The sequence below is a fragment of the Manis javanica genome, chromosome 14 (genome assembly GCF_040802235.1).
Source record: "Manis javanica isolate MJ-LG chromosome 14, MJ_LKY, whole genome shotgun sequence".
Taxonomy (NCBI): Eukaryota; Metazoa; Chordata; class Mammalia; order Pholidota; family Manidae; genus Manis; species Manis javanica.
Genome location: NC_133169.1, coordinates 10126981 through 10137525, shown reverse-complemented (window position 1 = coordinate 10137525; position 10545 = coordinate 10126981). Strand labels below are relative to the sequence as shown.

General features: G+C 55.0%; 1 protein-coding gene across 1 annotated transcript; it reads right to left on the bottom strand.

Moving 5' to 3' along the window:
• Positions 1 to 4399: 4399 nt before the first annotated feature.
• Positions 4400 to 9721, bottom strand: MEX3A (mex-3 RNA binding family member A). Its single transcript, XM_017673003.3, has 2 exons — positions 9248 to 9721; positions 4400 to 5655 (listed from the first exon to the last, which is right to left on the bottom strand). The coding sequence occupies exons 1-2, from the start codon at positions 9699 to 9701 to the stop codon at positions 4547 to 4549; spliced, it is 1563 nt and encodes a 520-aa protein (XP_017528492.2). The 5' UTR covers positions 9702 to 9721; the 3' UTR covers positions 4400 to 4546.
• Positions 9722 to 10545: the final 824 nt, after the last annotated feature.

Genomic DNA, 10545 nt, shown 5'->3' with positions numbered 1-10545 from the left:
CCCACAGGTCCACCCCACTCATCCGGAGGTGGTTCATACCCATCCGGGTGCAGAGAAAAGAAGCCACAGCCTTAAGTAATAATACTTTTAATAAAATTAAGTTCTTAATAGCACATTTAATACATTAACCCTCCCCTTTCTTGGTTTCTCTGCATTTTGTGCAACATCACTTTGACTTGATTATTTATGGGTCCGTTTTGTTTCCCGCCTTTATTTTGCTTTTGAAGTATTTTTCCTTGGTGGATTTGTATGTCTTCACTAGATGCCTCAAATTAAGTCTGACCACAATCCTACTCTACTTTCTACAGTGGAGAGAACATCCCCCCTGCCCCAGGGCTGTCTCCCCCAACCCACCCTACCCCACCCGCACCCTTGAGCGGGGAAAGGGAAGCCCTCCCCACCCCAGACGCTACCTTCCCAAACTAGCGGGGTTTCTAGGACAAAAAGAGCAGGGGGTAAATCTGTCCCTAGGTGGGGTGAGAAGAGTAAACCGGGGAGAGGGAGATGTGTTTGGGGTATAGGACCAAAGAGGGGCATGACAGTCACTGGTGTAACGGAGCAGGCTCCTCTTGCCAAAGGGAGCGAGGGACCTCTGCTCCCCCTTGGATGGGAAGGAGGGGCCTGATCTGATTGCAGGCTGGGCTTGGTAGAAGGCAAGTGCTTTAAATATAATGCATGCAAAATACCAAGCTCCCCATTTTTTGTGGGGAGGGTGATGTGCCCCCAGGCCAGGACACAGTAGATGACCCCTAACTGTGTCACTTACAGATGGAGGTGGATTGGAGCAGAGGGTTAGGGTCAGGGTCATCCAGAGTCCCTACTGCCCTCCGCTTGCCTTTATACCCTTGGGGGCCCTGTTCTCCCAGGCCTTCAAGGACAACATCTCCTCCTCTCCACCCCAGCAGGTGGGAAGTCCTTCTTGGAATCTAACTTCTATGAGACAATAAAGCACTTTGAAAACCTGTAAAGCAGTGTGGTTTTAACGATTTTTTGAGATTGTTACACCCACTGCTATGAAGGCCAAAAGCTAAGTGGGATATTGGGTGGGAACATGGATGGGGGACAGACTACTCCCTTAGTCCCCTTGAAGCTCTGAGAAGGTGAGAAGTGCGTGTCTCTCTGTGGAATGCTCTATCAGGCTCTTGAATCATTCTTTGAAGTGGTTAAGGTGACACTTTAAGGACTTCCTCAATTAGGCCTGCTAGAAGCTAGCTCTGGAGGTTTGAGCTGGGAGAGAGGACGCTTTTGAATGAGTAAGGGCTGCCCAACAGGCACAGAGGGATTGACAGGATAACAGGCCCCCAGGGACTGGGACACAGAGGAGGGGGGCAGGCTGCAGACAAGAGCCCTCACCCTCTGCTGCCCCCAGCCCAGCTCCCATCTGGGTGAAATTATCAATGTTCAGCCTTTCAAAGACCCTGGCAACTGAACCCCTCATGTATTTGTCCTACAATTAAAAATTCAAGGATTCTCAGAATCAACCCCAGCAAACTGGAAGTTCCCAGCCTTAAATAGCAACCTGCTCCCATCTGGATATCTGAAGACGGGTGACTCAGGGTGGATTCAGCCACTTCTCTTCTCTATTTTCCTTTTCATTACAACTTTTATACATTCTACTGGACCCAGGGGCCCGCAATGCTACTAAACTTTAAGCTATCTGAATATCGTCTACTAAGTAACTAGTTATTCTCTTTTTCTCTAGGATTATATGAAATAAATTTGAATTATTATTAATAATTATTATTTTGTAGTATTCTTTTCTTTTAAACCCTTCGGTTTCTTTTCTTCTCTCTCTCTCTCATTTTTGGTTAAACAAAACAAAACTATTTCTCTTAAATCTCACACCTCTCTGAGGGGTCCCGTAGGCCTGCTAGGCCTCAGTTCTGAGCTTCCCCTCCTTTTGAGCCCCAGAGATGGGGCAGGGGAAGGGGGGCACCCAGGATCCTCAGTCCTACTGCTTCTTCCTTTCTTGTTAATCCCTTTCTTTGTTCAACTCTGCCAGCTCCCCGCCCTGAGGGGGAAGGGGAGAGGGGAGGGGAGCCCAGAGTGAAATCCCATCTACTTGCAGGGCCCCCGGGGGGACCAGTTCCCCTAGCCCCTTTCTCCACCATCCATCCCAGGATGCTCCCCCAAAAAGCAAATGACATTCCTCCCCAAAAAAAAGTAGGGGAAAAAAGGAACGTAAACCAGAACATATATTAAAAACACTTTTTTAAGATTTAACTCTGAATACAAATGTATTTTTTTTCTTCTTCTCTCCCTACATATATTCTAAGCCTTCTAAAGTTTTTTTATTTTTTTTAAGGATCACTTTATCATAAAATAAAATATCCTTTTCATATAATAAATTACCTAATAAAAAGTCTTTTTTTTCATATTAGCCCAGGTTCTTTGCTACATTTATACGGTAATAAACGCCTTTATTAAAATAGAATATTAAATTATAAAGAACTGTTTTTTTTTTTTTTTGCTATTTTTGTTTTCTCTCCTCTCTGTTGGTCGCCTATCTCGCTCCCTCTCAAGCTCTCTTTCTCTCCTTTCTTTTGTGTCTTTGTGAGTTTTGTGTTTGTTTCTAGGTTTGGCTCAATCTGTAAGGGTGGGATTGAATTTCTGAGCCCCCTAGAGTAACAGTCTTCTGCCTTTGTGGGTAAGGAGTGGAGAGGGGGAGGGGGGTTGACAGACAGACATTCCCTCTTCCCACCCCCCTCCCCACCCCCCTCGGTGACCGAGGGTGCCCATTTGGTTTGGTTTCTTTTGTACAGACATCTCAGGATGGCTCACATTGGTGGGAAGGAGGGAAAGCGTCATAAGCCAGTTTTCCTGGCTGTGACCTCTTTCCTCTCCTCTCCCTGGCTGGTGGTCTGGAGGGGAAGGCTGAGGAGAGGGGACTTAATTCACAACAGGAGGAAGGAGAGGAGGAAATCCCCTCTATACTCCCATCCCTGCACCCCCTCTCCATCCAGGAAGAATGGGACTTCGGAGCTTAAGTGCTCAGAGATCACTTAGAACAGTCCCACCGCACTATATACAAGAATCTCCTGGGACCCCCGGGAACTCCCATCTCCAACCTCTCCTGGCCCGGCCAGCGGAACCAGGAGAGTGGAAGGCTGGTGGCAGCTCTAGGAGCAGTAGGTGAGCAGCAAAGGCAGTACGAGCCCTGCGAACAGTACACGATTCTCAGAACAGGCCCTGCCACACCCCGATCCTGCCTGGCCCTGAACTGACCCTCTCTGGACACCTGGTCTCTCTCCTCGACCACAAAGGGTAGGAACAGAGACTTCATCATTTGCTCACTAATAAGGGTTCGGGTCAAGTCCAGAGAGGGGCGCAGGGAGTGGGGCACTAAAGTGCGGGAGAGGCAGCCGTTCCCTCCACCACCTCTCCTCCTGCCTCAGGCCCTTTCCTGCTCCTTGAAACAGCAGACACACTACCCTGGCTCAACCCTCCCACCACCAGAAAATCTAGCACAAGAACTGCTCCCTAAATGTAATGCCCAGAGATGAGAAAGGTGGAGGTTCGACACTTTATGTACCCCGATATCAGTCCCCTCCTCAAATTGTCACTGAGAATGGGGATACATTCTATCAAGAATTCGAGGTGTTTCTTTGGAGAAGTGGGAGAGAGGGCCCCCCCAGGGGCCAGAAGAGGAATCAGGGGACCACCAAAATGTTCTTCCCCCTACTTCTCCCCAGGGGAATTATGTCCCCAAAGCTGGGCTGGAAGGGGCAGAAGGGAGAGGGGAGGTTAGAAAGAGCAGTACAGGGTTGTGAGTGACAGCCTCTGCCGCGAAGCAAAGAGAAGAGCTGGGGAAAGGGTGGAGAAAGTAGAACCCAAAGGGAGGGAGGCGGGGGAGAGAACGAAGGGCAAGCCGAAGGGGCAGAGGAGTGACCCTCTTCAGGTTCCTCTAGCCCAGCTTTGTGGGGACAGATGAGTTCTGAGCCCTTTTTGATTGACAAGCTTCCTCCCACCCCAAAGTCTACACAGAATTCTGAAAGGGCTCCAACTCCCTTATACTGTTTGAGACTCAGGAACGAATTCCCAAACAGGATATGGCGGTGCAGAGTCTAAAGGGTCATGTAGGAGGTCGGAGTTCAGGTCCAGAGGTCTTGGGGATTGTAAAGAGCACCTCTAGATACAGATGGTGATTCTCCCTCTCCCTTCCCCACCCCGTCCACAGAGGAGGGGGTACTGTGACACACAGAGGGGGAGGTGGGTAGAGGGGGTCGGGATGCCTTAGCGGCCACCTCTGGCAAAACAAGTTTCTCTTAGCTGCTTCCAGATTGAAGGGTGTGTTGAGGTATCAGAGTTGTAACTCTAGTAAAATTTCCCGTCTGGCCCCCTCCCACCCTTTCCAGGACAGGGTGACCAGAGGCTCTGAAAGTGGCCCACCCTCCAGCCACCATGGCCTCCCCCACCCCCTTCCCTAGCGAGCGAGTATCTCTAAGCACCTTGCCCCTCAAATCACTGATTTCCAAAAGGCCCTGGTGAAAAACAGCACCAAGGCAGGCCCCTGGGGAGTGGCCCCAGGAGGCACGGGGCAAGGGGCTTAGGAGAATATTCGGATGGCTTGCGTGGCTGTGATGTGGCAGACGGGACACTCCGGGTCCGTCCTCTCGCAGATGCGTACTGCACACTCCATACAGAACAGGTTGTGTCCACAGGGCACGAGGGCAGCAGTCACCTCACTCTCGAAGCACACCATGCAATCCCGCCCGCCGCCGGGGCTCCGCAGGCCGCCCCCGCCAAGTTTGGAGAAGCCCTGGAGCGGCTCTCCGGGCGGCCGTCTCGGGAGGCCCGCCAGCTCGGGCCCTGCGGAGGCGGCAGGAGAGCGGTGGGCTCCCGGGGGCCCCGCGCGGGCCTTGGCGGAAGAGGAGGAGGAGGAGGAGGCGGAGGAGAAGAGCACCGAGGTGGGCGTGGCGTTCTCCTGGCCCGCCCAGAGCGGGGGGCTGGTCTCGGCCACGCCGTAGTACACGTCCTGCTTGCCCACGCCGTAGCCCGGAAACAGGTAGCCGCCGTAGCCAAAGTCCCCGCCCTGTTCGCCCAGGCGCGGGGCCTCAAAGCCGGAGTCCACTCCGCACTCGCCGATGCATCCCAGGCTGTTCTGCCGGAACGTGGAGAGCGGCTTGCAGCCGGGCGGGTGCACGCGCCAGGCCTCCGAGTAGCGGCTATCCAGCGCGGCGTCGGGGCTCCCCGCCAGGAAGTCGTTTTCATTGTTGTACTCGAGGATCTTGCCGGTGCGCACCGCGATGTGCGTCTCGATCTCCTCGCGCGCACGCTCTACGTTTCCCGGGGCACCCGTGATCTCAAACACCGGGTCGCGGTCGCGGCTTGGCGTGATAATGTACGTGTTGGTCTGCTGCTGTATGCGCTTGATGGTTGCCCCCTTGGGGCCCACCACCAAGCCCACCACACGGTAGGGCACCCGCACACGAATGGTCACCTGGCCGGGCAGGGCAGGCGCCACGCCAAACGCTGCCCCTGACTTGTTGCGGGAGGCACGGATCATGGAGAAGTGCTCTGCTGCTGAGATGATTTCCCGTCGAGCTGTGGCCACGTCCTCCCGCCGCCCGGTCACCATGAATACTGGCTCCTCGCCCCGTACTGGTGTCTTGATGTATGTGTTGGTCTTGGCCCTCAGAGCCTTAATCTTGCAGCCTGGGATAGAAGGGAAGGGGAGAGAGAAAGAAACTCACAGGGCAAGGTTTGTGCTGCGACCTATAAGCTCCTGATCCTTATATCCTGTACATATCCAGATACCAGCCCCCCAGGAACCTCTCAGGCTACCCTTGGAACACTGCACCCCCATCTGCCCTGACTTGAACAATCCCCTCATGTCTCAGATCCATCCAACATCTCTATCAACCACAGGTTTCAAAATGAACCAACTTTCCCTTGAATTCCACTCAGGACCCTCCTAATTTACTGGCTCCCCGAAACCGGCAAATAATCACTGATCCTCCCAGACAAGCTGCTTAACCTCAAATCTACTCACCAACTCCTCCCTGACCATGTGCTTTTCCCTCAGTTTCTCTGATTCCCAGCTACTGACAAACTTCCAAATCACTTCATCACAATCCTCCCCAATCTGTTGCTGACCCTGATCTTTCTACAGAACCCCAAAGCATTCAGTAACCCCACAATCTAGTTCTCACTTGACTTCCATTCATTTTAATCTATCCAGGGTTCACTGACACCCCCCCATCTCCTTATCCCTCTCCACACCTTCCACCCATTAGTGTCTCTCAATAGGCCCCAAATTGATAGCAAGTTTGCAGCAACTAGTGGAGTGTGGGAGACTGGAAAGAGTCTGAGGATCAGTTTCAAGAGGAAAGGGAGTATGGAGATAGGATAATGATTGTGAGTGAGCACCTAACCCTGTGGACACTCCTGCCACCCTGTCCCCTGCGCAGGAGAGCTGAGATGGGCCTGGGGCTGAATAGAGGAGGGAAAAGGCATTCTGGACCCATTCTCCTGCTTTGAAGTAGGAGTGGGTTAAAACTGGGAGGTTGGGTAGAGAGACAGGAAGAGAAAGAAGAAAGCTGAGACAAAGAGGGACAGAGAGGAAGAAGGGGAAAGAAGAGAGGGAGGGAGGCTGGGATAGCCACACCATCTCTAAAGGCTGTGGACCTCGAGAGCTGACCAGACAAGCCTCTCTCCTTTCCCACATTCCCTCTCCCTGCCCCGAGCTTCACACGCAGCCTCAGCTACTCACACAGTTTTTCGAAGCACACATGCCACGAGTTTGCACACACACGGACCTAAAAGCCATGAGGTACCATGTGCCTTTAGCTAAAGAATGCTTGCGCTGCAAGCTCAAGGTACACTTTCACATCACCCCCTGACACACACGAGTGCACACATGTGCAGATTCCGTGTTTCAACCTTCCACACATCCCTCTTCCATCCTCATCATCCCCAGCACACGGGCAGCACATTCCTCTATGTGCCCACAACTTCTACTGCCATTCACCCATAGACCCATTCACCTTGTCCAGGTACACACTCACCACCCTCTTTCTCACTCCCCCACCACACTATCTATGCCCTGTGCCCCAAACCAAAGCCGTAGTCCCAGTTTTCTGACCCTGCCTCAACCCTCCAACCACAGGCCTGAGGTGAGCTTATTTTTTTCCTCTCCTTTCACTCCCGATTGGCAGGTGGGAGGATAGAGTGGGCTGGGGGCAGCTCTCCTCACCTTTGAGAAGCCTCAGGAAGGAGAATTTGCTTCTCCCTTTTTGTCTTCAAACCACTTAGCAGTTGAGAAGTCCTACCTGTTGTCAAGCCCACATCCTTAGTGCTCTAATGTCAGTAAAGGATTGTTCTATTTGTGAGGCACGAAGAACTGAGGAACAGTGAAGTCCCTTCTCTTACAACTTCTACTCACATGGCATCTGATTGGCACTTGGGTTCTGCCTCTAAGTTTTGGCTTCATCAACTTAGGTGAAACCTAAGTATCTTTGGGGGTTTGGGTTGGGGTGAGACAGACTGGCAGGGGCAAAAGAGGAGAAATGCTTGAGGCCTCGATCTGTGGAACTCATTCTGGGTTTTGCAACCCTGAAGAAGCATCTCTTGACAGGAAGACCCACTGGGCTTCACCTTCCTAGAGGTCAAATAGAGGAGTATTGACACTGCAGCAGGAGGAGTGCAGTCAGACAAGAGGGAGGACTTCCAGGTGCTTAAGGAACCAGGGGGAGGCTTATATTCTCTGAATAGGAGAAATCCCCCGATTTTTATGAGAGGCCCATCTGATGCGGAGGCAGAAGAGGAAAGAATGACTCCATGAAATTCCAGGGCCTCCCAAGACCACCCCCACATCCAAGAAAAGATATCAGTGTCCCCACCCAATTCCAGGGCTTTGGGTGCTTAGTTTCTGGCAACAACAGGAAATCCAACTTTTTAAACCAGAAATCTCAAGAGATGGTCAAGAGTCGGAGTGCTCCAGGGGGATGAGGGCTGTGCCGGGGAGTGGCATCTTCCCCTCCTCCATTCTGGGTCTCCCTGCAAAATTCCCCCAGCGCCCAACAGTCCTGGTGGTTGAGATGGGATGTGGAGTAGGGGCCCCCTGGCTTGCCGCCCCTCTTCGCCTGCCAGCAGCTGGCCTCCTCCTTCACTCCCAGCCGGAATGCAGCTCCTCTATTGTTCCCCACTGTGGGACAGCTCCTCCCCTGCTCCTCCCCCACCCCACCCCACCACCCCCGGCCCAGCCTCAGTGCAATTTCCAAATCCCGCCAACCCCCCACCCCACTCCCCTCTGGAAAACCGAGAGAAGGAAGGGTCCCCAAGATCCCGTCTGCTCAATCTGGACCCTCATCAACACTCCCACCCCCAGCCCGCCCAGGGATGCTGGAGCGGAGGAGGGTGTGGTATCAGACATATTACACTGGATTAATTCTACAGCACCCTCCGCCCCTGACCACCACCAACACACCCAGACACACGCCCTCCACCAAACCTCCAGGGGAAGGTTTCTCACCACCCAGCATAGCCCCTCCTGCCCTGTCCTACTACTCTCTCACTACTAGAGACCCCTATTCAGGCCTCTGGCCCCTAGCTGTGGCCAGCCCAGAACAAAAGCCTGAGAGGGAGATGGAGCGGTCCATGCCAGGACGTGGCACTTCGTTGGAGGCATCTCTTCCAAAACCCCATGGACGTTTCAACTTTGGTGTGTAGGTGACCAGAGGACTCCCTCCTCCCAGCAGCCCCCCTCCCCATCTCTCCCCAAGCCTGGGACCCTCCCATGAGCCACACCCCCTTCCATTCCTACACTCAGCCCAACAAAGAGACAGATACTCAGTCTGGCTTCCCGGGCCAGGTTTCCCCTAAGTCTGTAACTCCAGCAGCTGGGGGTCCAAGGATTGCCCCCTCCCAACCCACTAGCAGATATCCGAGTAGGGGCCTCTGAGTAACTCTTTGCACATTCCGCCAGTTTTTCTGGCTAGAAGTGGACATCCCTTCCGGACAGGCTCCCTGGATTGGGAGACTGATCCCCCCTCCCTTTTCCCTCTCTCTAGGAGAGGATATTTCTTTGTCTAAAGGCAGAGCCCTGGGGGAGGAAGGATCTGAAGAACAGTCCGGACTGGGGGTGGCAGGGAACTTTGTGGCACTTGGAAATCAGGGTAGGGGGCGGGTCCCCCTTTGTGGGGAAGGGACAGAGCCAGAGGCGGGCAAGGAGACAGGAAACGAACTTTTCGCGTAGGTCTGGGGTGCCCCCACTCCAATGCCTCTCCGCGGTCCGGCGCCCGCTTACCTTGCCTGCCCACGATCTCGGCCACGTGCTCGGAGGTGGGCACGGGTACGCACTCCGTGGTGTTGCTGCTCCCCTTCAGGCGCAGCTCGGCCTCTTTGTAGAGAGCGCAGAGCTTGGCGTCGCTGGCCCCTTTGGGGGCGGTGGGGGGCTGGGGCGTCTGCGCCGCGGGGGCCGCCGTCGGGGCGGCCGGGGGCGCCGCCGGCGGCGGCGGAGGGGCCGGCTGCGGGGGGGCGGCCGGCTGCGCGGGGGCGCCGCCCCCCCCACCTCCCCCGTCCTCGCCCGCCGTGGGGGCGGGGGGCTCCCCCAAACCCAGGAGGCAGAGTTGATCGAGAGCCAGCTGAAGGGCGCGCTCGTCTTCCAGCAGCCCTCGGTCCTTAGCGCTTCCCCCGAAACATCCTAGTTCTCCAAAGCCCCCATTTCTTTCCATTATTCCAGATACCACTAGACTAGGCATGGCGAAACAAAAGCTGGGGGAGAGAGAGAGAGAGGGAGAGAGAGAGAGAGAGGTGGTGGAAGGGAAAAGAGGAGAGGAGGGGAGGGGAGAGGAGGGGTGTGTGTAGGGAGGGGGGAACAAAGAACTGGGGAGGGGGGAAGAAAGCGAGATAGAAAGATAGACCCTCCCCCTAAGCCCCCCTCCCCAAACACCCTGTAACCCGACTCCCCTCGCCCCAGCCCCCGGGGTGGGGGTGGGGTAAAGAGAAGCAGAACCGAGAAAGCAGATCTCCTCTCCTCTCCCGGGGTGACGGGGGGCGGGGGGCTGCGGGAATCTCTGCCCCCACCCCTCCCGCCTCGGACCCGGGAGTCTCTAGACCCCGCCGTGCAGACGGCCCCCTTAGGCTCCCGCACCGAGCCCCAGTCCAGGAGCGGCGCTCAGTGGCCCCCAATAGAGCCCAGCCCCTTCCAGCGCTCAAACTCTTTTGTTTTAAATGAACTGGATGGAGCAGCATGGAACTGACGGGAGGGGGGCGCGCCGGGGGCGCTCGGGGCATGCCGGGAGTTGTAGTTTCCCGCCCTTGGGGGCGCGAGGACGAATTCCTTGACCCGAGGAGGATAGGGATGTGCCTTCGGTCTTTACCCGCGGCTTGGAGGCAGAGCTGGGGGTGTGATGGAAGTCTAGGTCCCTAATTTTTCCAAGAGGCGGGTATGGGGTGAGGAGTCAGTGTAACACAGAACGGGTTGAAAAAAGGCGAATGGAGCGCGCCCCCCTAAGACAGGCCCCCTCCCGGTCCCGGCCGGTCTCGAATCCCTCTTTCTTAGGATAATGGGAGGGCGTGAGAGGGCGGGGAGCGGTCCCGGCT

Bases quoted from the DNA above. Each gene is read 5' to 3' on its own strand.
- MEX3A (XM_017673003.3), bottom strand. From the start codon at position 9,701: ATGCCTAGTCTAGTGGTATCTGGAATAATGGAAAGAAATGGGGGCTTT. The intron at 5,656-9,247 runs GTAAGCGGGCGC...CTTCTATCCCAG, and splicing joins CGAGATCGTGGGCAGGCAAG to GCTGCAAGATTAAGGCTCTG.